Consider the following 27383-nt stretch of genomic DNA (forward strand, 5'->3'; position numbering starts at 1 on the left):
TTGGTATAGAAAAGTATTCGTATAGGAAATTGGGATTTCTCATCCAAGAATAAGTGTACCATATAAAATAAAAGTTTTACCTCCCGCTTAAATGGATTTCAGTACAGATCTTTATGTTCGTGCTTATATTTACATTAACGAAGTTAAGGATTACGAGACACCCTGTACGTTGAACAACTAGCATCTCAAAACGAGTAACGAGTAATTTACTTTAAAAACATTGCCAACGGATGCGAAATATGTGTTTTACGCCTGCAGATATACATAAGAATCGTGTAACAATTAATTACCAAAAGATGTACACGTTTAAAAATGCTGTTTCGTTAAAATTACGAAAATCTGTAACAAATGTATCACATACCATAGTTAGCTCTATTACATTATGCAAAGGTAAGAGTTTAGAAGAAATGAATTAAAAAATTTTGCTACATTTGTTATTCGTACCGAAACAACTAACATCCGTTTTACTTAATGAAACGTATTCGAAGAACGTAACAATTCTTACGAAATCATTCCCTAATGGCCAGAGTTGGGCAAATTATATACTCTCCAATGGTGCATAAAAATATCAGATTCGTTCGTGAACTTATAATAGATTCTGATTTATAAGTGAATTCACGATTAATCTAAAAATTTTTATTCAACATTCGTGAGTAAAATTTGTTCGACTTTGCTGGCGATACTTGCATTGAACAATAAAAAATCTCACATCGATAAACAAAAAATAATATACAATGCCCCGTCGTAGATATAACAATAATCAGCATAATATCACGTATCGTTTATTTATGTGTTATTGACTTTGATTCGTCGTAGTTTTTTTTCACAGAAAAGAGTTTGCTTGTATTGTACACAGGCAGTTGATCGAAGTCTTCCGAAGTTCTATTTCGACTATATTTTTTGATCGTAACTCAACACGATTGTCACCGTTATCGAGGGATAGTTTAAGAATATTGGAGTACGAAAAAGTGATAAAAAAATATGCTTCTTTCTTAATTACTATACGCGTGGCTATCACGTAAAATTAATTTACGTCGAGTTACAGCACGCTGGTGACTTAAAGCTTTCGCGATTCGCTGCTTACGAAAGTCCTCAATTCACGGAATACATTCGGTTTCGCGTTAAAACGAACAATTTTACGACTATAAACTCTCTCGCACGTCGAACATCAACGCGACTGCTGCGAGTTAAGATGTAAAATTAAATGTTAATCCTTTTTAATGTACAGGGAGGAACAACAAAACATGACGTCATCGATGCGTAAAATGGCGCGAAGCGCTATCTCCCAATTGATGGAACATGGCGTCGCTAGCGACGATTCCGCCAATTGGAAGCCTCGTACCTGCACTCGTGACGCGCATGCGTCGCCGATAGAAAACCGATCATCCTTCGAACGTGTGCACATGGAACTGCCCACGATGGACACTGTGTTGCCAATATCCTCGTTCGCGTAACTGCATTCGTCATTTTTTAACAATTGGAACTACACTAACGAATCTGAGCCAGATCGTCTGGCGAACTGGCGAACCACGAGCCACAGTTGGCCCTTTCCCCCCACTCGTTCAACCTCCCACTCCCAACGACACGGCCACACATATACGTATGCATCCTCGCCCCCATTCATGCGTGAGTAATCAAAACCAATAATCGCATATACCGTTTGGAAATAATGTTACAGTTAACCCTTCTCGACCCGACAGCAAATGCAGTTCTGCCCCCTCACAGCTGACGCGAACGCGGAATATTTCGAACAGGATTCTTGCATCAGCTCTTACGTAAGCGATTTCGAATTTATATAACGTAAACATTTCCATCGTTCGAACGAGGATCGTTTCTCCGCCAGGCGGCGCTAGCGTGCACCCTGTGCGACATCACAACGTTTATCTTTCTCTGTGTACGAAGTCCATGAGAACCATTTCGCGCACAGACGTAACTCTTTCAACGACGTCGTCGTTGCGTCAACGGTATTCGGTCTAGAACGGCCAATAACAATACTGGGGATCGCCGAGATCGATAACGGCTTTTACCTTCTGTTCAACTTACACCAGAGTGCACTGGCGGTCAACAGATGCATCAGCACACCGATACCGAGGATCAGAATGAGATTGTTCACGACATTCGTGTCGGCAATGTCCATCTCCTTTAGGAATTGCGTGGGTTTTTTGTAGTGACAGTAGAAATCGTCACACTTCAGGTCCAATCTGCCGAAACCGTACACGGTGTGCAGCAAACTGTGAAAACTGGCGCGGAAGTACGATATGTGGAATATCCAGCGGAATGGACGCGGCGTGTCCATGTAACGGATGCAAAAACCGAACACAGAGAACAACACCGCTATTGTAGGGCCCATAAACACGGCGATCTGCGAACAGAAAGAGTTACGGCGTCACTGGTAATTCCTAAGGAATTTACCGAAACGACAAATTGATGGTTCCTCGTGAAAATAGCGTACTTTAAATTTTGTAAATTAATTAGCATATCGGAGAAACGATTACAGTAGTAATTCGTGGATTTGGCTGGGATCGAAGAGTCTCGAAACAGAATGTGACCTAATTTTAAAACACGAATAATGGATCGATAAAACCTGTACCTTTACCGGCGTGGTCGCGCCGATGAAGAAGCCCCAAGCCTGAGCCGTCAAGCTGGCTGCTATGCTGACGACCATGAAGGAAATTATGCGTGCTGTTTCCACGGGCTGACCTGTCAACCAGTAACTGACAGCCAAATAGGTAGCAGCGCAGGACGCTTGGAACGGTATCTCCACCAGCAGCATACTAATATAATACGGTGCTAACCGATACCATCGGTTGAAGTGCTCCCTCGAGAGAATTCGCATTTCCTGTGGAACTGAAAAATAAAGAGGGTAAGTGACTCGTTCGTCCATTTGTTTTTCTCGTACACGTGCCATTTTCTATGGTACAGCGCCATTGGTTCAACCGTGGACCACAGGAGGCGCTGTACTCATCCTGAATATTTAATACGACACGGTTCGCGCTCTCTATCGAGTTTCCGCTGGTCAGCAAAAATAAAAGAGAACGAATGCCCACTACAGGTACTGTTAACTCTCTCGAGTATTGCGTGTTGCGTTCCTTGACCCACATTTTGAATAGTTAGTCCCTTTCGAACAATAGCAACGCGACGAGAGAACGAAGAAATGACGAGAAAGTCGAGGCACCATTTTGCCACAGTGTCACGCGATGAATATTGACACCGACGATCTTAAGAAAAGTACACGGAGACGTTCAACAATTTGGAAGAAGGTCAAAAGAATTATCATCATTCTCTCTTTGTTGTTTGAAAACCTGTAGACAAATTATACGTTTTGAAGAACATGTTTCGGGGTCCCCGAGGGTGAAAAGAGTACGGTTGGTAACCCTAGCCGAGGACTGACTCATCGGACCGTTTCTCTTCCGAGTTGCGGAAACGTGCACGACTGACGAAAACAATTTAGCAACCGCGTGGAATCCGGTTACACAGGTTTTAACCTGGGCATAAAAAGATGCAAATGTGGATGGATTTTAATTTGGGTCGAGTGATCGAGAATAATCGAAGGTCGAGAAAGATTTCACGGCCACTGACGTACGTAAACCTCCAAGAAGAATAAATATATGGACTGAGTACTTACAGGCAAGAGTGACGGCCATTTTCCCCGTGTAAACGATCAGCAGAAGCGACCCGTAAAGGTAAACGTAATTAGCCAGAACTCCATTTGCTCTGTAACCGCTTCCCCTGTAGAGGTAGCCGAATATCACCCCGATCAACAGATGACACAGCAAACGCACTACCAACAGCGTGTAGTCCCTCTTCAGGCATAGCAGCTGCCTTTTGTAGAGCAAATAACACTGTCCAAGGAATCCAGCAGGCGGGGGTGGTTCCTTCGTATTGTCTGCGTTAAATTCAACACGGTAAACATGGTTTACAATCGTTTCTCGATACGTAATACACCAACAAGGGTTACAGATTTGTTGTAGAGATTAACGTGCACCGAGGGAAAGAAACGGTGACGCAACGATAGATGATATTATGCAATATAATCGTTGGAATACAAAACATTGTAATTACCGTCCGACTGCGGGTTCGTCGCATATGTAGTAACCGGCTTATCATCCTTGCACGCTGATTCCATGGCAGCTGCCAATTTGTCGACGCTGATTCCATAATCACCGATCGCGACTTCCAACACTGCAACACGAACCATGTAATTTTCACGTCTTCGCGAACAGACGCGAAAGGTTTGCGATTCGTTCAACGAGAAGAACTCTATAAACGGAACCGTGTGATGGTATACAGTAATGCACGGTTAACTATACTAAGATAGTGGGAAGACTTAGATTTAGGAAGACCAACTTAACACTTTGACGGCCGCTGTCACGTGTGCGTGATCTATCAGTCACCGTTTCATCATACATTCGACTTATCAAGTTTGTTGAGGTTACATTTATAATTCCTAGCATTTTCGTGTATCTCAGTTTGGGGTACAATATCAGTGCGACCATTAAAGCGTTAAGGTTTGTTTCAACCCTTTGCACTCCGAATTATATTTCAATTTTGTTACCTTCAGCTCCCAAACGCCGTTAAGTGTTTTATTTGAAATTTACCTGTTAGAATATCTGTTTTATTTACACTCTTGTATTTTGTAATTTTCAAGTGTACGATATCTCTTTGGTTTGGACTTGAAAAGTAAAACTCGACATAGGAGTGCAAAGGGTTAACGAGTCTGACTCGTGGCAAAGATTTTGTGGCCCAAACGTGACCATAACGAGCCAGGCTCACGAGCAGCGAATCAGGATCGTGGTCGATTGTTAGTTTCTATCAGAGCGCCACAAGAGTCGGTGGCGACTCTTGTAACCTCTGTTACAAAGTAGTTTAGCATCAGTCTGGTTCGTTTACCGCGCGTTTACTCGAGCTGAATGTTACGGGAAGGGGTTAATTGAATTTTACAATTCTCGAGGGGGATCGATGGGTGCAGTTTTTGAATCACATTTAATTTACGCTTCGATTTCTTCTCGTTGGACGAAATATAAATGAACGGTGACGCGTACGAAAATCAGCAGGATTGTGGTAAGGTGGACACTCGACTCCGACCGACGCCAGGTGCGGCAACAGCGATTGCACGGGCCCCCTGTATATGCAGTATCCAGCTGCGACCGTGTAGATGGCGTCGAACATTTCCAAGAGCAACGCACTCGGCTGATGTATCGTGCATATCACTGTACGCCTTTCTATTTTGGCGAGACGCTTCAGAAGCGCGATGCACTGGCTGCAGGACGCAGAGTCAAGGCCTGTGGAACCGGAAATTATTTCTTTATTAGACTATTTACACAAACACAAATTATATTCATATTTTGTTGGTCGATATACAGATCACAGAATAGTTTAAGGTAACCTAGACTGAATTTTTTTTTTTTTTTCTTAAAGCTATCCAATAGTTATAAATGGGAAGATGCTTTTCATAAATACAAATTATATTCATATTTTGTTGGTCGATATACAGATCACAGAATAGTTTAAGGTAACCTAGACTGAATTAGTATTTTTTTTTTTTTTTTTTTTCTTGGATTAAAGCTATGGAATAGTTACAGATGGGAAGACCTATGCTTTTATCTTTCATAAATATATAAATAAAATCATAAGGGCAATATTGCTGGAGTTGATCGTATCAGTGGCAGTAATTGGTTCTTTTACGTGTACGGACAGGGGAAAGTGTTAAATTATTCAAGTGGTTCGAAATATCATGTAATCCGGTAAGTAATACGAGTGTCGCGATAAAACGAGGGAGACACGCAAACGTCGGCTCTGTACACTCGAGTATCGGAAACGAAGGTCGCGTGTTTCTAGCTATAATTTCGCTTTCCCACGGTCCAATGACCATCACATGACATTTAAATTGACGGATGCCACGACAGAATGCGAAAAGAAAAGCAACGGTTCTGTGTAAAACTTCGCAGAGACGTATAGTGTTATATGAAAGAAGCTATCGATGGAAGAGCTCTGGCTATACATCATTTTCTTTTGAGAGAACAGAGAGTTTTATTAAAATTAATTTAGTATTTTGAAACATGGTTGATATATTGCTGACCACTTGAAACGTGACGGATTTCGTAATTACCGGTTGTAGGCTCGTCGAGGAATAATACTGAAGGATTGCTTAGGAGTTCCAGGGCGACGTCCAGTCGCTTCTTCTGGCCACCGGATAATTTTCCGCACAAAGTGTCGTAGCAATGGCTCAGGCCCAGCATTTCAAGCAGCTCTAAAACCTGTCCACGCAGAACATATAATATGTCGTCCTTGATAACGATGCTCGTAAAAATTATACAGAGTGTAAGACACTTGAATTTGATAAATTGTTTGGTATTTTTGAGTCCTGTGGGAAGAGATGCGAATTAAAGGATAGGACTTAGATGTAGGGATATATTAGGAATTTATAAATAGAAAAATTTTAATAGATTCTAGAGGCCAAAATAAGACGAAAGTCAAGAATAGTAATTTGTTTATGGAGGCTTCGTTAAAAAGTTATTAATGTTTAAAGTTCCACCGGTTCTGAATTTTTTTCTCGAAAATGCGCAGGATTTCGGGGGTATGTTTAATGACCAAAAATGATTATAATTGACCGCCGCAGTCTAAAATAATTTTTTTAGAACGATTTGAAATTTTTTAATTTTGTCGAAAAATTTCAGACATTCTCGAATTTTTTTCTTGAATGTGGCTAGGATTTCGAGGGTATGTCTAATGACCAAAAGTTATTGTAATTGACCCCCGCAACCGAAAATAATTTTTCTAGGACGATTTGAAATTTTTTAATTTTGTCGAAAAATTTCAGATCTTCTCGAATTTTTTTCTTGAATGTGGCTAGGATTTCGAGGGTATGTCTAATGACCGAAAATTATAGTAATTGACCCCCACAACAGAAAATAATTTTTTTGGGACGATTTGAAAAAATTTTTTTCTGCCGAAAAATTTCAGTACCCTACCCCGTCGATTTTTCTTAGAACTTCGTTTTTCATTTTTAATAATTTTGTTCGACGCCCTATAGAAAAATTGTGTAATACTTTTCTGTAGGTACCCATAAGGTCTACTTCAGAAAAAAGTTTCATTGAAATTTAGCCATTATTATAAGAGTTATGGCTGTTTGAAAATTGGACTATTTTTATGGGGGGTTTCTTATTTTGCGCGGTCAAAGATCAACTTTTCGATTTTTTTTAGAATTTCTACATATTCTCCGTCAAAATACGCGTTGTTTGCCGCTTGAAACATTAAAATCGACCGATCCGTTCAAAAGTTATGACATTTTAATGATTCGCCAGGAGAGCATTCTGATCTCACATTAGATTTTCGGTAATGAATTTTTTTCGTGACAGTGGCTAGGAATTCGTTGGTATGCCCAATGACCAAAAGTTATTGTAATTGACCCCCGCAATCGAAAATAATTTTTCCAAAACGATTTGAAATGTTTTTTTTCCGTCGAAAAATTTCATACCTTCTCGAATTTTGTTCTAGAAAGTGGCTAGGATTTCGAGGGTATGTCTAATGACCGAAAATTATTGTAATTGGCCCCCGCAACCGAAAATAATTTTTTCACAACGATTTGAAAATTTTGAATTTAATTGTTAATAACTTTTTAACGAAGGCTCCATCAACAAATTGCTATTCTTGATTTTCGTCTTATTTTGGCGTCTAGAATCCCCTATTAAAATTTTTCCCAAAGGTGACCTAACACCCTGTATATGTAAACGAAAGGTCGGTCAAGTTCTTGCGAGAGAAACGATCCCTCTAGCGGCGAGTACGGGAAACTATGAACCCTACATTCGCTAATAAAAAATCAAATTATAGTTGTTACTTACTTGAGTGTGCTTGTAAGCGGAGCTGATCGTATAACCGAGCTTCAAATGAGCTGCTAATGTCATGGCTTCTCCCACAGTGATTCTTGTTCTCATTAACGCGTCCTGTTGTATGTAGCATGAGGTCCTTTTCCACCTTTCGCTGTACGGTACGCGAACCTTTCCATTCACCAGAATCTTCCCTCGAACACCCTTCACTCTGCAACAGAATTCCACACGTTCGGATTATAATTCTGTCGATCCTGGTGCATATATTTTGTTCTCAATTTATTGAGATTTTATTCTAATCTGGATCACTCTTTAAACAGGTTTAATATACCATACTAGACTAAACATCATGCTTGTAACTGAAGATAGCGTACCAGTGATATTTGTGAGCGTCGAGTTTTCAGAAATATTCAAAGGTCCATGCTCTTTAATAACATATTGTACTATACTTTTTATCTTTGGTACAAACACGAACGTTTAGACGATTTTCACAACAAGGTCAACGATTCAAGGTCACTCGGTGTGAAATAAAAAAGTAAAACAACAATTTTTTTTTACGTCACACAAGGCGTACTCGAAGTGGTGTTTGTTCTTATCGATGCAACACATCGATCGAGGAACTGCTGAAGTAGAATTAATTTATTCTTATCATTTCGTGATTAATTCTGCCACGTGCGTGATCAGAATGTTACGTCGATGAAAACGGACACCGATTCGTGGAGCTTCTTCTAATTGTATAAATTGTTAATTCGCTCCGTTCCCTTCGTGTCGTGATCTTACACTCGAGTAAACAAATAAAAAAAAAATATTTGTACCGACTAAATTATTGCATAATTACAATTATATAAAAAATTGTTTATATCAACAAGATATACCCTAGATAATGAAGATAAATTCTGCGTCGACATCGAGCTGATTACTTTGATCGATAAAATCATTGTCAGTGACATTTAGTACCGCGTTGTAAATTGAAAAAAAAAGGTCTTGAATGTCAGCGATTGGTCTTTACGTTTTTACTTCGTTGCACCATTGGTACGATCGAACATAAACGAACGGTGTACTTAATTATTTTCGTGACCTATTCGGTTTTCAATTATTTAATCACTTTATTTGTTTATTGGTGTTCTTGCGTTACTTGTAACTGAATATTTTTATATCGACGAAATTGTTAACTAGAATTAGAACTGATAAATTAACGATCGTGTACCCAGAGCTTTTTAAACCCATCTTCTCGCAGAGTAATTAACGTAATTATTGAACAATTTGCATTTTGTTGGGCGAAAACAGTCAACAACAATACACGAAACATAAATAATCATTATGTCGGTAAACAATAGAAATATACATTTACATTTATTTACATTGCCCTCGATTCAACATTTTTCAAACGCAATACTCGTTTGATATCGATAGTGATTGAAAAAATATTGAACATTTTGAGAAATTTCTTAAATAATTAATTAAGTTACATATGAAAGTGTGGCCACCAAGTAAAGAAAAATTTTAATGGGGTATTCTAGAGACCAAAATACGACGAATATCAGGAATACCAATTTGTTGATGGAGGCTTCGTTAAAAAGTTATTAACAATTAAAATAAAAAATTTCAAATCATTCTAAAAAAATTATTTTCGGTTGCGGGGGTCAATTACAATTATTTTTGGTCATTACAATTACCCTCGAAATCTTACATACTTTCGAGAAAAAAATTCGAGAAGGTGTGAAATTTTTCGACGGAAAAAGAAAATTTCGAATCGTTCTAAAAAAATTATTTTCAGTTGCGGGGGTCAATTATAATCATTTTTTGTGAATAGGTATACCCCCGAAATCCTACCCAATTTTGTGAAAAAAATTCGAGAACGTGTGAAATTTTTCGCGGGGAAAAAAACATTTGAAATCGTTTTGGAAAAATTATTTTCGGTTGAGGGGTTCAATTACAATAATTTTTGGTGAATAGACATACCATCGAAATCCTACCCATTTTCGAGAAAAAAAATCGAGAAGGTGTGAAATTTTTCGACAAAATTAAAAAATTTCAAATCGTTCTAGAAAAATTATTTTCAGTTGCGGGGGTCAATTATAATCATTTTTTGTGAATAGGTATACCCCCGAAATCCTACCCAATTTTGTGAAAAAAATTCGAGAACGTGTGAAATTTTTCGCGGGGAAAAAAACATTTGAAATCGTTTTGGAAAAATTATTTTCGGTTGAGGGGTTCAATTACAATAATTTTTGGTGAATAGACATACCATCGAAATCCTACCCATTTTCGAGAAAAAAAATCGAGAAGGTGTGAAATTTTTCGACAAAATTAAAAAATTTCAAATCGTTCTAGAAAAATTATTTTCGGTTGTGGGGGGCAATTACAATAATTTTCGGTCATTAGACATACCCTCGAAATCCTAGCCATATTCAAGAAAAAAATTCGAGAAGGTGTGAAACTTTTCGCGGGAAAAAAAAACATTTCAAATCGTTCTAAAAAAATTATTTTCTGTTTCGAGGGTCAATTACAATAATTTTTGGTGAATAGACATACCCCCGAAATCTTGCGCATTTCCGAGAAATAAATTCAGTAAGGACGGAACTTTAAATGTTAATAACTTTTTAACGAAGCTTTCATCGACAAATTGGTATTCTTGATTTTCGTCTTATTTTGGCCTCTAGAATCCCCCATTAAAATTTTTCCCAGGGTTGGTGGAACACCCTGTATAAGGAATATAGTTAACGCGATTAGAACTTCCTCCGTTTCTCAGAGCACTTTTTACCAAGTCACGACACGGTCTTAAATAACCATTTGCTACTGTATCACGGCTAGAGTTACGGGCTTGGACATTTTTCATGGAGAGCACGTGTCGTTACTGATGCGTCGGCTAGTTTCCATATAAATTATGTCAAGCTGTAAATTCTTGGAAAGATCGTCTGGGAATTGCCGACGGAAAAGCTCTATGCCGGCCACGTACTCGTTACACAAGTTTACCGATCCGTGTGAATAAATTTTAACGTCCGCGTCACAATTTCCATTTGCAATTTATACTTCGTCACAGGAATCGAGTCGATAAATTTCCACGGTTTTACAAGCAACTCGTCGATCGACAGTGTTGCAACATTCTTGTAATTTATACACGTTTCCTTAAAGCAAAAATTTTCTAAAAAATTCTAAAAAAATGTATCTCAATGTTTAAACAAAATTGTATCATATTTATTATTTTGTTATTCGATTGTTTTTTCTGAATCACCGGTTAGATATTAGTGTGGCTGTGACACAATTGCGAACTATAGTTGTAACACAATCGGATATTCAATGCTGTTTAAATGAGCGGGGGATCGATTTACCACAGCGAGCACGGCACCGTTTATGTATTGTTCAATGCTCTCTAATTCGAGCACAGAATGCTGACCAGTTCCTAGAATTGGAAATAAGAAGGCTACTAACAACTTCAGAATAATATTGTAACAATATTCCAAACATATATCTTATCAGTGAAATTTCTAATAAGCAAATAAAACATTTTAACTTTCTATTAATTTTTTCCATGTAAGAAGGGCAGAGTGAAAATCACAAATTACTTCATTAAATATGATTGTTGTTCTTTGTCAAGAGCGAAGAAAAAAAAAAAAAGAACCAATCTGTGTAAAGTTCATGAAACTCAAGAGCAATGACCCACATTCCAGGGTCCACAAGGTTGGTTCCCTTCAAGGTACAATGGCAGCGCGATTATAGCGCGTTCAAACGTGTCGTGCATCGCTTTGGCAATGTTGTAAAGGCGTCGAGACTGAAACGCGTATGAATAATGAAGCATGTAACAAGTTTTTAATAGTAACTATGCAACGACTTGGACGAACAATGACGAAACGGAACAATTATCGACGTTGGGTAACGAGTTACCGAACACGATAATTATTAATCGCTAATTACAGTTCACACTGTATCGTTGTAATATACTGACGTGTAACCGGCCAAAACGTTCAACAACGTAGACTTCCCGGCCCCAGACGGGCCCATTATGGCGACCAGTTCGCCAGCTTTGAAGTCCCCGCTGACCCCGTGAAGAATTTCTTTGTGCTCTGTAACGGAGAATGCGAAATTAAAAACACATTATACGCAGAGCACTTTTTTCGTAGTTGCAGTGCAATTTAAAACAGTTCAGGAGAGTGGAATTCGAAGTAGGTGTTTTGTGACATCACGATTAGGGGGGAAAAAAATTAATTCCAATGTGCCTGTATTCTTCTCACGAACCAGTCGCCAGAAGGTTTTCCCTCCGGAATATAAATGCTGGTAGCAATTATTAATAGATTAGAATAATTTGCATTTTGTATGTTTAAGTTTAATTCGACTTATTTTAACGATATTGATATAACCTCTATTGCTCTATTATTAAATAGGATTTTTAAGTCATATAAAATTATTTCGTACGAATTTTATTGTATACCATTTAAAAATATAGCTATAGTCAATTTATATATCCACTTAAAAATTGAATTTGCTCTATTATTAAATAGGATTTTTGAGTCATATAAAATTATTTCATAAGAATTGAAACTCGGTGATTTTCTCATATAAAAAATGAAACTCGGTGATTTTCCATGTTCGTAAGTAGTTCGCCTAACGAAACAAGGGAACAAAGACAATTTCGTTCTCCGATCACGGAGCGAACGGACGAACCAGAGACAAGATGAATCTGCATCCGATGATGTCAGCGTGCACGTTCGGGGGAAAAAATCATGCTCTCCCGGATAATAACGTGTAATGACTAACGGAGGCGTAGAATTCTGTGTATCCTGTATTGGTCATCGATTAATCGCGATTGGTATCTCCTGTTTGACGTTTAATACCTCAACTCGTTTGTTACGTCAGGAATTCTCTAATATTTGCATGTGTCAATAATGTATAAAAAATATTTCCTTCAAATTAGTTTGTTTAGTTGTAAACGTTCGTATCATAATAATCAAGCTGTGTCAATGCCTTTGTCACAGTTCGAACGAGATGAGTGACACTTCGAAAAACGAATTGCTGTATTCGTTCAACCCGTTATACATTATTTCGCTCGCCCGCCTTTTCTGTTACGTTTATCTTTTTGCGTTTGGCCGTGATATCTGTCGATTTAAATGCCGCGTGACGGTCAGTCGACCGTGAGAAACCGAAATTACATCGAAAAAGAACCGACCTCCATTTCGATAGCGGGCACCGAGCGAGCTGCAGTCCGTATCGTGTTACACAACAACGATAATTCCCCGCGTCTCGGTTCCGCTGTTATTATCCACGTCTTCCATCTGCCATTTGGAACACCGACATAATACGATGGTGTTTCCCTGGCCACGAAGTGTAAAAACAGCTTAAAAAATTTCCTTTGCGACCATCCGTTGTACCTAAACATTCCTTGTCGGATGGGTACAGCGGGGTGAAAGTCAGAGTTAACACCCTGTATATGCTAATGATGCAAATGAGTCGTACGAAGTCTGTTGTAATTCACGCGTGAGAAAGCAATTTTTTTTTATTATGTTTGCGTAACCCGCGAAACTTTGTACGAAACAAGATTTATCTTACGCGAATGTCATTGCTCGCGACCTACGATAAGATTCCCGTCTTATGCAACGGAATCGTTTGTAAAATATAACAAAAACTAGCTAGTAACGGTCCCATCGCCCGTGCGCGATAGAAATATATCGGTTCCATGATTTTTGATTCATATTCGGTACAAAATAAGTGGAAACATTCAGTGGGATACGAATAGGTAATTGGATACAGAAATTTCAGACGAACGGGGGGGATTAAGTTTTTATTTTCGCAGCGTTCCATTCCTGTCTATATAAATTTTACTTTCTCAGCAACTGACTGCTTCTTAACGAGTATAAATTTCTTTTAACCAGAACGAATAAATTATAGACGAGAGTTTTACGAATTCTATTAATCAAAGTACACGTAACGCCTCTGGCGGCTGTAACACAAAGTTCGTGAGCTTCATTGGACCATCGAAAGAGGTCCGTCCAGAAAAATTAGTATCAGGGGCCACTTTCTTTGTACGGGCGTGTGCAATCTGAAAAGTCTTTCTCGTAGCTTTATCGATAATTCGATTTATTAGCATCTTTGTGCTGGATTCCATTCCGTTTCACCGATCAAACACGAATCAGCCTCGTGAGTGGGTGCACTTACGTATCATAACCATTTCTCGGAGATATCTGATCGAGTTACGGAACTACACCCGTTCCCGTGGCGATTATCGTACGAACAGTTCAGGAATATTATCCGCTACCGTGAACGTCTGCCCGCATTTGGAATAATGCTATTCCGTTTCCGTTTGGAGGTCGATAAATACGTGACGACGTGACGCCCATGCCTGACGATAGCGCGATTTTATGCGTCAAACTCCCCTACGGAACAAAACTCGTGATACTTTGCAATAAAAAATGGGTTTTCCAATGTTCAGAGCGCATGCAAGGGGGTAAGTAATAACAGAAATAATCAACAATTCCTATGAAAAAAATTACGAGCTGTCGATCAGATCGATCCGACAATGGCTCGTGGGTAATTTCTTTCGCGCGAAACGTTCCCGTTGTTTCGAACGATACGCAAAGGATCGTTATCGCAGAATGTATCTGGCCTCGAGGTTACGTTACACTTCGAAGTGACGCATAAAATAGATCCAACGAAATACACTTCGGTGTAATCACGAAGTCGATTGGCGTTAACCGTGGAGTCTCCATTATTGTTTTTTTTTTCCCCCCCCGTGCGTAGTCGTTGGTGACGTGTCCTTTTCCTTTCTTGGGCCATGAATAAAACAAGAAATCCCGAGAACGGATGCGACCCAACTAAACTCCAAGTACGAACGCCTTAACGACTGACGCGTGCGCACTAGCACGATTTTATCAATAATAAAAATTCACTAATTCGTTTAAAATGACCCCATAAAATCCACCGGGAAATTAGTAATGAATTTGTCGAGGAGTTTCGAGGAGAAAAAAATTAATGAGCACGATAGGGATATGCTATCACGCGTACGTTCAGTCGTTACGGAATGACACAATGTATAATCGTAAAAAAAATTTGCATAAGACGGATGCGAGCGTCCGTTGATAACTACTTAACGTTTTTAGTAAAGTTAATAGGTCACGAGGTAATAAACAAGAGCATAACGTAATAGATCAATGTCTTCGACCCCATCGATTACGTTCCTTATTAACGGCATGGCAAACACGTGGCTCGATTCAATTTTATTAATTTTAATAATTCAATACATACTTTGCCTACTTGTCTGATCAATGAACGTCAAACTTTTGTAACTATTTTTGAAGCTGCATGAAATTTGTACAACTTGCATAATTTCAGTCTGCTGTTCCTCTACTATGTATAGATTAGTCTCCTCGCTGATCGCAACGCCCATAGTCATCGATAAATATGTATGTAGAAATGTGTTGTTATTATCATTGAAACTACACGTGGCATCGGTAGCCATTTTGTTAACCTGATACCAGCTGAAAATGTCAGAGATCTAACTAAAAAATTGAAATAAATCGAAATCAGTATCATTGTAAATTTTGACACTCGGGTGCGAAAATTTCTGATTACGCCACTGTGCCTACACTCGGTGCCCCAAGGATATTCATACGTTGTCGTATGCACTATGAATCGGCGCCTCGCGGGCAACAGTCATGCTTGCTTTGTTCATCGTTCAAGGTAAAAACTTCGATAAATACACACCTCGCGGCAAAGCGATAGGACACTTATAAATTCTGGTATTTTTTGCGACCGATAACTTCGTTCTAGTAACTTTCGTGAGCTCGTAGTTGCGCGCGCCGATGGAGTGAGAAGGAGAGTTGCAAAACCTATCGAGAATTCAAGATCGACGGGACTTTCAAGACCAATTAAGATTTTCAAGATCATCCGGTTTCATAAGCATGAGCTCGATCGTTATCTACGATTTAATCTTGATCCCAGATGTATTTTAAAATAGCAACTAAGCGCGAAGATAACGAGGTGGAAATAATTAAAATCGTACATTCAGGGCATAGAGGAACTGTACACCAGCTGTATGTAGGATTTCGAAATATTTTTCCGATAAAATCGCACGCGTGCGATCGGTTTCGTCAACGTCTAACGAAGAACTCTATCTCAAAATGCCCGGCCACTTTCTCCGTTTAAAACTTTCTTTGCTGCCCGCAGGACCACTCTCCTCTGCTTTCTCTTCGCGTCACGAGTGGCACTTAATACGTTAAAAATGACCATATAGCAGACACCAATCATTACTTCCCGCGCAATTCCGACCGTAGTTTTATCGAACACTGACCTATCGCTGAACGACCTAACCTTTAAGAAAGTCAACACGTTTATCACGGCGCTTTATTGCTCAAGGTTGCTCGAAGGTCAACGCATTGTGTACCGTTCAATTGCCAAGAATTACTTTAAGGTCGATCGATGTGATTTCAATTAGGGAGACGGTCGATCTTCGAACATAACCTTGAAAAAAGCAGCTGCAACGAACAGATATTACCGAAAGCGAGTGAAAGTAGGAAACGAATTCTCTCGAAAGATTCTATGCGCTAGGAGAAAGGCGATTATTGCTCAAAGTTCCGTACAAAGCGATAACGCTTCGGACAAATTTACTTTTCAACGTAAATGTGACAGATGGCGACACAATTAGGTTCAGATTTTGTTTTTAAGATCTGTTTTTAAGGCTACTGTTTCGTCGCGTGACACAATCGTCGCACGTGCCACTCGTTCACCGCCGCCGATTTAAGCAGCGCTTGCCCCCCCCGTGTGGTTTACGCATCGAGTATCGAGATTACGTGACTTTCCTTTCGTGTCACAAACGACCGCTCTCCGACGATGTCACGGAGTCACTTGGTTCGTTAACACTTTTGTGCTAACCATTGCTAACACGGTCGATTGTATCAGTAACGAATTCCAGCATCGTCGCCCGGATCGTAGGTTCCATGAGCTTGGTACGCACGCGCAGAAGGGACCTACTTTCTCCCGCGCCTTTGCACTCTTTCGTGGAAAATGGGTCTCTGGAATCGGACGACCAAAAGGCCGATTTTTTCGCTGGAAGATTGAATTTTTCCAGCGGGAAATCAGACGCGGAACTTTGCGCAAGGGAAAGCAATTTTTAAACCAGCATCGCGTTAAGGTTATGGCACGGTCGGCTCGATCCTTTAGAAACGCTTTGGAACGATGCAGGAGACAAAATAAATAATTTGGTAAATAATCGTCGTGATGTCACAAATTGTCCAACTTGACCCAAGATAAAACTTGCAATATCGAAGATGGACTCACTTGGTCTGATGGTCCTTAGGCTCCATTCGTTCACCGTGTACCGGACGTCGTGGAAAGCAAGATTCACCTCGGGCCTCTTCGGAAACGAGTGTTTCTCTTGAAAGAAGTAATTGTCTTTCGCCACGACAGCCACCCCGTGGACATCGTCGTGGCTACTGTGATCGATTTGACAGCAACTTAGGGACGATCGCGACGGGGAACAGTGTGTCAAAGTGGCCATCTTTCGACGCGGAGAATTCGCGGAACGTTGCCTACTCGGATTTCAGTCTGCTCGCGAGACAAACGAAAAAAAAACGGTGCTTTCGTCCAGATCACGTTTCACGTCTGAAGACGCATGTCTGGCAGTCCTCGACCCCTCCTCTAACCCTTCACTCTTCGTCCAACGTGTATCCTCGCGCAGTTCACTGTCCAGCCCGGCTATAAATCTCGCATAATTGTAAGACGAGTCGCCCTGAAACGGGAAAACAACAAAAAATTAATGATACGAACGGGAGAGTTTAGTGCGCGTGCGCGACTCGTTTGGCAATAAGGCCTTGCGCGCGTTCACTGTACGCTAATTGCGCGGAGGTGAACGTTCTTAACCCATTTATTCGTCGGGTAAAAATTTTAGACCTTGTATATGGTGTACGTTTCGCCACGCGATCCCGAGTAATATTAGGTTGTAACGTAAATAAGTTCGGCGGCAAGTGCAAACGCGTTCTAATATCGCGAGTCGGAATGTGTTTATACTAATTACAAGTCGCAGGCTAGGAGTGCAGCCGGACGTTGCACAACGTTGTCAGGATTTTTCAGTAAACCTTGCGGAGTAATTTTCCCCGTCAATTTTTATAGGAATCATGTCGCAATTGTTGTTGAGAATGGAAACAAAAATCGACGGTTCGAGCAGCGTGTTTTGCGTTATGAATGCAAGCCGCGTATCGCGCGTGATTTATAATGTCAATGTCTCGTAAACATCGTTTAGAAAACGATCACATTAAGTACGATAATTCGAGAAATGTATCCGTAGTGATTACATTGTATGCACGTATCTGCTGACCCTAGACGTTGATTCTGTCGTTTACTACAATTATCGTTCCATTGTCGATTTGTTATACATAGTATACATCGTTACCACTTTTCCTCGAGCAAACGTATAGCTACGCGTCCATTTAATTTCGTATCGAAGGTTTCCTTTTTTTTTTTTTTTTTTTTTTTTTTAATTAGGATTAATGGCACGGATCGCATTTTTCCAATAACGCGAATAGCCTTTCCATCAATGTTGCGTGTCTATAATTTCACGTCTCGGCAAACACGAAGAGTATGTCATCGAGTATTTATACCATTGTCGATAAATTACGTTCAGTTACAATCTAGTATTTACAGCGTTCATAAGTAATTTATCGAGCAGAGAGAACATTTTATTTGAAAATTTATTCACGAACACACATTATTGACGTTACTACTACTACCGGTGTTACTACATATTACTGTTATTACGTCTAAGTTTGCCATTCGAATTACAGATACAGTTTATCGTAAATCTCATCGACGATTCACGGTTCAGGGACACGCATTGCACCTTGCATATTCTTTCCCAACCTTCGACAGAAGTTTAAGCCGGTTTGCTTACTGTTACGACACACGACACACGACACAGTCGGAACTGTCTTTATCGTACTTTCGTTGCTACATTGCGGTACGAGTTCCTGTTTCACAAACTAGTACCCTCGACCGAATACAAAGTTTCCATCTATAGAAATTATAAATAACAATAGAAATATTAACATTTTTACCGCATCACGATCCGTTCTCGAGTTTCATATTTACAATTCGAGAAGAGCTACGATTGGAAAGCAACGAGAGACAATGATGATATTGCCCGCGAGATGACTCGTCGAATTCGTTCTACGACTTTCGCTGGGGTTAGGTTTTTTCGATCGCGAACAAAGAAGACTGATTTCCGTTCGAAAACATCCAGAGTTTCGTTGAATCATCGAACGAAATAAATACTGCAAAATACTCGTCCAAAGAGACAATCCTGTTTAAATATAGCTTATTAGCAATCCACGTCGCTAATGACTTGGTTCTTTATGCTAATCCTTCAATCGAGAAGGAATAAAAAGATACCCAGAAATTATGACTATGATTAGAAATAATCGCAAGCGAAATGTAATTACAGTTGGGGACATTAAATCATTTAACAGATTACATTTTGCCATAATTAGATAACAGACGGTTCCTCTTGACAAAATAAATGAAAAGTCCATTTCACATAATCGACAACGACGAGGACAAAGTATAAACATGTTTTGTTTACATTTTTGTGCGTAAAAGATGTCTGTACAACTAGACTGACGTTGGACAATGGTCCAGTTAACCCTAAATTGTTCAGACAACCCTGGGAAAAATTTTAATGGGTGATTCTAGAGTCCAAAATAAGACAAAAATCAAGAATACCAATTTATTAATGAAAGCTTCATTAAGAAGTTATTAACGTTTAGAGTTCCGTCAGTACGGAATTTTTTTCTCGATAGTGCGTAGGATTTCGGGGGTGTGTCTATTGACCAAAAATGATTGTAATTGACCCCCACAACCGAAAATAATTTTTTTAGAACGATTTGAAATTTTTTATTTTGATGAAAAATTTCACACCTTCTCGAATTTTTTTCTTGAAAGTGAGTAGGATATCAGGGGTATGTCTATTGACCAAAAATGATTGTAATTGACCCCCACAACCGAAAATAATTTTTCCAAAACGATTTGAAATTTTTCAATTTCGTCGAAAAATACCATACCTTCTCGAATTTTTTTCTCGAAAGTGGATAGGAATTCGAGGATATGTCTATTCACCAAAAATGATTGTAATTGACCCCCGCAAACGAAAATAATTTTTCAGGAACGATTTGAAATTTTTTAATTTTGATGAAAAATGTTATACCTTCTCGAATTTTTTTCTCGAAAATGCGCAACATTTCGGGTGTATGTCTGTTCACCAAAAATTATTGTAATTGACCATTGCAACTGAAAATAATTTTTTTAGAACGATTTGAAATTTTTTAATTTTGTCGAAAAATTTCAGATCTTCTCGAATTTTTTTCTTGAATGTGGCTAGGATTTCGAGGGTATGTCTAATGACCGAAAATTATAGTAATTGACCCCCACAACCGAAAATAATTTTTTTGGGATGATTTGAAAAAATTTTTTTTTGCCGAAAAATTTCAGTACCCTACCCCGTCGATTTTTCTTAGAACTTCGTTTTTCATTTTTAATAATTTTGTTCGACGCCCTATAGAAAAGTTGTTTAATACGTTTCTGTAGGCACCGATGAGCTCTACTTCAGAAAAAAGTTTCATTGAAATTTAGCCATTATTCTAAGAGTTATGGCTGTTTGAAAATTGGACTATTTTTATGGTGTTTTTCTTATTTTTCGGGGTCAAGGATCAAGTTTTCGAATATTTTTACAATTTCTACATATTCTCTGTCAAAATACGCGTTGTTTGCCGTTTGAAACATTAAAATCGACCGATCCGTTCAGAAGTTATGACATTTTAAAGATTCGCCAGGAGAGCATTCTAATCTCGCATTAGATTTTCGGTAAAGATTTTTTTTCTTGAAAGTGGCTAGGATTTCGAGGGTATGTCTATTGACCAAAAATGATTGTAATTGACCCCCGCAACCGATAATAATTTTTCTAGAACGATTTGCAATTTTTTAATTTTGTCGACTTTGTCCACCTACTCGAATTTTTTTCTTGAAAGTGAGTAGGATTTCGGGGGTATGTCTATTGACCAAAAATTATTGTAATTGACCCCCACAACCGAAAATAATTTTTTTAGAACGATTTGAAATTTTTTAATTTTGTCGAAAAATTTCACACCTTCTCGAATTTTTTTCTTGAAACTGGCTAGGATTTCGAGGGTATGTCTAATGACCGAAAATTATTATAATTGACCCCCGCAACCGAAAATATTTTTTCCAGAATGATTTGAAATTTTTTAACAACTTTTTAACGAAGCCTCAGTCAAGAAATTGATATTCTTGATTTTCGTTTGATTTTGGCCTTAGAATTTCCTATTCAAATTTTGTTAACACCCTGTATATTTTTATTGAAACCTGTTGCATCGACGGTTATATTAAAATACTGGTTTCGTTTTAATTAGGTTATGTACGATTTTATATTCTCGCTTCCAGTAACGAGAACAGTTGCACTTCGCTAATTTATGCGCCTTCGATCCGTCACAGCGACTGAAATCAACGATCGTGATCGTTTCTTTTCGTCGTTCGAGGCGACCTTGCCTCGAATACAATACCCTTCTTTTAAACGTCGTTCGTTGCAATGTGCGTGGCACTTTAACCTTTCGAAGAAACCGAAGACCTGGCCTTCGGCCATCGTCCGTTACAATTTATCGGTATTCGATCGAAAGTGACAGCTGTACAAATCGAAAGCGTCGCCGGAATAAATCGAGCGAGTCGAGACGATAAGCAAAATCGCATATTTAATTGCACACTTGGCCAAAGAAAACCTCGACTTTATCACAGCCAGCCGGCTGTGGACCGTGGCTTCGAAAAACACGTCGAAATTCGAGGTCAGCGTTATCTAATTTGCAGCTGCCATTGAATGGATCCAAGGGAGACGTTTCGTGTTCGTTGAACGGTTTCTTTTCGAAGCTAAGGTTATACGAGCGGCGCGCCGACGCTCGAAATTGCGAAGTGCGCAACGCAACGTAGGCAAGAGAAAATAAACGTTGGCTCGAGTTTCTTTCGCGCACCGTTGAACCGTGATACCGGGAAGAAATCTGTACGATTAAGGATGGAACGGGGGCTGTTTCGACGATCGGTAAATTTAACGAGCGCATCGATCAACGTAATTGTCTTGAAGAAGGTTTCAACGCCAACGTTACGCGAATTATTCGACACGGCCGGGAGAAAGATGGCGGGAGTCTCTCATCCGTGGAACGATCCTTGCGCAAAGCGACAGACGCATTATATTTTGCAACAGTGTGGTCGCAATTCGAGCCGAGAAATTACGAAAATTCGTTCTGAACAGCGACGGCTCCGACGAATGCTCTCACCTTCGCAAACATTTTCATAATGCTGGAAAATGATTTCGATATTGTTACGAGCGCAGCCCCATCTGTCGTGTTCGTTTCTTATCAATAACGATAAGTAACGCTAACTGTAATTGAGACCAAGGATTCGTACACATCTCGTATCGAGGCCTAATAACCCAAATACAATACAACTCGGATAAATGATGGAACAGAGAGCATGGATCACTGCCAAAACTGTTATTAAATCTCCTCGATTCTGTTCGTCGGTAAATCTTTATCAAGCATTACGTTAAAATGGTAAAAACGATCGTGTATTATTTCCTTAATCGTACGATTGCTCGATCTCGATTCGTCCGAGTCGGAAAAAGGAAGAAGACGGATTGCTTTCACTTTGTTTCCGGAGAAGAAAGCAAATCCTGCCCCGCGTACATATTTTTAGAAAGTCTCGCGACGAACGTTGTTATTGCAAACGCCGCGTTCAAAATATCCTGAACGATTCGACGAATCGTAATACAAAAATACAAAAGAATCAATCATTTTTTTCTTCTTTTTTTACACGTTTTTACCAATATCAAGTTACATAACGAGATCACGTATTTGAACTAGTAATATTTTTTCAACGCTTCTGAACGATAATGTCACTTTTTCTTTCGCGATTTAATTTTGCATAAGTAAATCGACGGATTTAACGTTCCGTGAAAGCGCTTATCGTTTTCTTTTTCTTACAGCAAACGATTACTGCACGTATCGGCTGTTGTCACAACGGAAACGTAAATTATCAATATGCATTCGAAGATTGCAAAGTTGAAGCTGTGTTTATCGAAATAATCGGCAAAGACGACACCGATACTAATTATACAGACTCGACGAGTAACCTGTATCTTCATTTTATCTCAAACTTCGCGTCTTTCAATATTTGGAAACATCTCTTTGTTTATATTTCTACAGCTAATGTTTACACTGTTCGAAATCTTCCTGCAGCTTCGCGTAACGAAATCCAACAATTTTTTATTAATTCACGAGCAAATTATGAAGAAATAAAAAATAAATTTTTCGTTACTTTCAAACGTCAAAATGTTTGGTTTCCTCTATCGTGAATGATGGGTTTTGATAATTGCTGTCGCGATCGTAAATTTTATAGAACAAATTGTCGTTGATATCCTATTAGAAAAGGTCACGTGTGGAACAAAAAAGAACTGTAAGAACCGCTCGCTTAATGTAATTACAGATGGAATACACGTATGCTAAAACAAGAAAAAAAAAAAAAGACAATTATACAGATTCCCTTGTTCTCGTTCCACGTACAATAATTTCATTCAAATGATGTTATCGGTACTGGTTCCCAAGTTCAGCTCGACTACAAATGATTTATCGCGCCTGTTGCAGCGAACAATTTTAATTGGCTCGTCACGCGTGACTTTGGTAACACGTTTCGAATTATTAATATTATTAATCGTCGACAGAAAAATGACACTTTGTCCTCAAAAAAATTAAAAATAGTGGTGCTTGTCGAGGTAGTTGAACTTGTTAAGTTAATTATATGCTCGGCAGTTTATCGTCCAACGTAAATTAGATACGAACGACGGTTATGACCCAGAAAAAAAATCTATCAAATTATCGTGAGACCTTGAAGATACAATAATTCGATCGAGCGAATCACAAAAGACACAACGAATCGAAGATCTCGAATTATAAAACACACGTGCCTTAAACGGTATTCGTGTAAAGTAAATTTTAATTAATTCCGAAAGGTGCATATTTCACTAATTTTGAAAAGGATATTGACAGAGGAAAAACGATTATTTATAATTTAAGTATAAAATAGTTTGATTTTTTATGCTAAAATATCATTGCTGAAACGTTGAAAAGGAAATTAAAGGAATGATCGTTGAAAGGTTTCGGTGAAATTGCATATTTACGTCGAATGTAAGGAATAAAGGGGTTGCGTAATTGTACGTGTCGCACACGCGAGGTTACGCGAGTGAAAAAATAATTAATGCGTCTTGCACTTAGTGGGCAATGTAAATACATATATACGTAGACGATCGAGACTTCAACCTATCAATGACGCTCGTTCGAGTAGTCGAAGATTTATCATCGCGAGACGATCATCGATGTATTTTTTTTTTATTCTTTATCGAGTCTTCGACGAACGATTCATCGTGCACACGCGTAATTGCGAAACTAAACGCGTAACAAATTCCAAACTTTCGGTGAAATCACTGGCTCGAGATATCCGTTCGAAACTCGATACGTTTTGTTTCGTGGCCGTCATTATTCAGCTGGTTTTGAGTGATTCATTGGTTAATCGCGAAATTTAATTCACACCTAACCTATACTTACGCAATTATATCTTTCGAAATAGTTTAAGGTTCAAATCGCCGACTCTGATCCTCTCTGTTTTTTTTTACACAATTATATTAAATAATTGTGAATTTAGTTATGAAAAAGTCGCGTCGAATAACGAAGGTTAAACCAAATTGTCGTTATTTTTGCTAGAACAGTGCTACCGTCTGACCCATTTACCACGATCAGCCCGAACATACAAAAGAGACATCAAACGAATGTTAAATCGAGCGCCAATCTCGAATCATATGCGCCTTTCGTACGATTTTACCGTTGTTTCGGTTGGTCGGTAGACCAGAACGGAAACGAATTTCCTACGGAGACTTTGATCTTGTAAAACGTATTTTTTTTCTCCGATTTAAATATTAATCGTGCATCGTTCCAGCCGGCCGGAAGTAACGTGATTCATTTTAAAACCTTGCAGGCCTGCAATACTTTAACGCGACGTCTTTTCCACTGAAATTAAATTTCAACATAACCTAACTCGAACGAATTTATTTAAACTGTATATTCGCGACACGTTAACAGAGTAAAAATTGCTCGAATGTCCAAACTAAACGTAACACGACTTTAAATAAAAACTTCCCATTTGTTCGAGGTTATTACTTGCGCTGTGTAAAGACGATAGACAGTAAACATGACTCACCGTACGTACAGCAGCACTAATAAAAGCACAAACGATGAATTAATTATCGGTATTAATTCACATGGAATTCGTTATCCGCATAAACCATACATGTACCCATTCTATAGACGCTTATGACGACCAACTATTTCGAACGTAAAGATCTATAGATAGAAAACTGTTCCGTGCCATCTGGGAATCGATATATAACAATTTCTATTTGGTCGACGCTGTGACCGAAATAAAAGAAAAAAACATCGAATACATTTCCTTTCTTTTTTTTTGGAATTTATAAGAATTTCGACGCCCACGGATAAAAATAGTAAATGTTAAGTGTGTTAGTACGACCTTGCGATCTCGACGCCACAATGGATGCGTTTATTTCGGGGAGCGTGGAATTAAATTTAGAAACAGCAAAGATACGAGATCGTTCGCACCTACTGCAAAAGAAATCGTCGCGTGTAATGCGAGGAAGCCTTCACGTGCAGGCGATTACAATACGATGACTAATTCTGGGCGCGCGTTCAAGATCAATATTGAATCTCATATGGAACGAATCTGAACAGAGGCGAATTCTTCTGCGATAACCTCAAAATTCGCATTTTATTCGACAAATTTTTTTATATAACGACGAATAAAATTAAACGTACAACGATTTATGCGCGATGTTTATTAGCCTAAAGGCTTAAGTTTTCACACGCAACCCTAACCGTTTACGTTGCAGATTCCAATGTCCTCCATGTTTTTTCATCGGGCGTCCAATTCCTGCGCACGTGTTCACAGAAATATTCGCTTCACGAGAAGCCAGTAGTTCTCAACTAAATTATGTCAAATTTAAAAATTCTAAATTTAACTGTTTGAAGTTTTTAGGTTATAGTAATTGATATGGTTGATGAGATCGATTCTGATCGATCGAAACCTGAAAACCATGACTTTGCCACAACACACGTAATTGGTGAAACTCACGCGTAGAAATCTCTAGAATAAACCTAAGTCACGAAATACAAAAAGAGACTTAAACTGCATTTTTTTATTATGGAAGAATTAAGCAACAAAATGATGTAATTTTGTTTAACCCGAGTAATAACATTTTCAATATATTATTATATTGTGTAATCAGATAGCGGGCCGGTTAAATGTCTAATCTTGTATAAGGTTACGTTTGACTTAACGACGTTCAACGTCAGCTTCGTCACTATCGTTTAACGCGGTATATTTTTTATCTGCATCATTTTTTCTCATCGCTGCTTATTTATCGAAAGCCTCGTTTGATTTCTTCTTCTTTCATTTTCATTTTTATTGCCAGTCTACCTATGCATATTACGATTATCTATAATTAACGTCGATTTTCATTTACGTTCACAACGTATTACGATATACAACATTGTCACTAGCATTTAACTCTTCGATTCATTCTCGTGCATATTTATCGTAATATGATTTCTTTTTTATCGAAGTTTCTTTCGATATTCCATTTAATTATCAAATTGACAGAACTGTGAAATGAATCGATGTAACAGAAAATACGTTTGCTTGTTATGTGCTGAATGTCGTAGCTTCTTATCGGCGCGAGCGGAATTTAAGGCCACTGACAGCCGAAACACGTGCAGCACTCTAGCATACAAACCGTATTATATTCTCTCTCGTAAAGGTTAACAAAACGTACACCGGCTACACGAGGAAACTCCTACACGATTAATCCGAACAGCAATTTGTAAACAGTGTTTCGCGTGCAACGACTGCACGTGGCCCTAACTCGTCTGTTTGATCAATTACGTACGTCATCGCTGATCGATCGAACCTATAAGTACAACGGTCCGCTCGTGTGTTGTCGCGTCGATCCGAATCGATGGTAAATTCGAATGGAAACGTTTAGAAATCCGCCAGGCACGGGAAGAAAGTTCGAAAAGTGAGAAAGGACGTCGAGGAAGAGGAACAGGAAGTTGGCCAGCTATCGAACAAGGAGACGACAAGATTCTCAACGACGATCGATCTACTTTCGATATTGACAACCACGCGTATTCGTTGCAATCGAAACTCGTGTCGATGCCAAGAATCGTCCGTGACTATCGAGATTTGTAGGTGATATGCGATGGTAATCGACTTACCTAATTTGTTCAACGCGTTGTCAAGTTTTCGGAAGCAGCTGATCGAGCGTAGAAACGGAATTATAGAACGACGTGAGAACTCGGTTCACAGCGGCCCCGTTCGACACGACTATCACACCCGAAAGTTCGCAGAAGACTGACCGTGTCGTTGTTACGGAGTGCCGTCTTTCGTTCTTTCTCT

The 27383-nt window shown here is 38.9% G+C and overlaps 2 protein-coding genes across 2 annotated transcripts in view; both read right to left on the minus strand.

Annotated features, from left to right (window-relative positions):
* LOC122395322 (ATP-binding cassette sub-family G member 1-like) overlaps positions 1 to 1452 on the minus strand; it is a 29795-nt gene extending 28343 nt beyond the window's left edge. Inside the window, exon 1 of the mRNA XM_043392776.1 lies at positions 1343 to 1452. The gene's annotated coding sequence lies outside the window, so the exon portion shown is untranslated. The remainder of the gene's footprint in view (positions 1 to 1342) is intronic.
* Positions 1453 to 2023: 571 nt separating this feature from the next.
* Positions 2024 to 27361, minus strand: LOC122395323 (ATP-binding cassette sub-family G member 1). The gene is made up of 10 exons (XM_043392783.1): positions 27203 to 27361; positions 17094 to 17544; positions 11773 to 11890; positions 7842 to 8037; positions 6110 to 6257; positions 5043 to 5282; positions 4063 to 4182; positions 3626 to 3886; positions 2591 to 2847; positions 2024 to 2362 (listed from the first exon to the last, which is right to left on the minus strand). Exons 2-10 carry the CDS (start codon positions 17311 to 17313, stop codon positions 2024 to 2026), a joined length of 1899 nt encoding a protein of 632 aa, XP_043248718.1. The 5' UTR covers positions 17314 to 17544; positions 27203 to 27361.
* Between the last annotated feature and the right edge of the window lie 22 nt (positions 27362 to 27383).

Source organism: Colletes gigas, unplaced genomic scaffold, assembly GCF_013123115.1.
Source record: "Colletes gigas isolate AHSC1104 unplaced genomic scaffold, ASM1312311v1 Colletes_gigas_Sc00005, whole genome shotgun sequence".
In the NCBI taxonomy this organism is placed as follows: Eukaryota; Metazoa; Arthropoda; class Insecta; order Hymenoptera; family Colletidae; genus Colletes; species Colletes gigas.

Excerpts from the sequence above, each read along its gene's own strand:
- LOC122395323 (XM_043392783.1), bottom strand. The coding sequence starts at position 17,313 with ATGGCCACTTTGACACACTGTTCCCCGTCGCGATCGTCCCTAAGTTGC. Across the intron at positions 8,038-11,772 it reads AACGTTTTGGCCGGTTACAC|AGTGAAGGGTGTTCGAGGGA; the intron begins GTCAGTATATTA and ends ATTCTGTTGCAG. Across the intron at positions 3,887-4,062 it reads GACGAACCCGCAGTCGGACG|ACAATACGAAGGAACCACCC; the intron begins GTAATTACAATG and ends AATTTAACGCAG.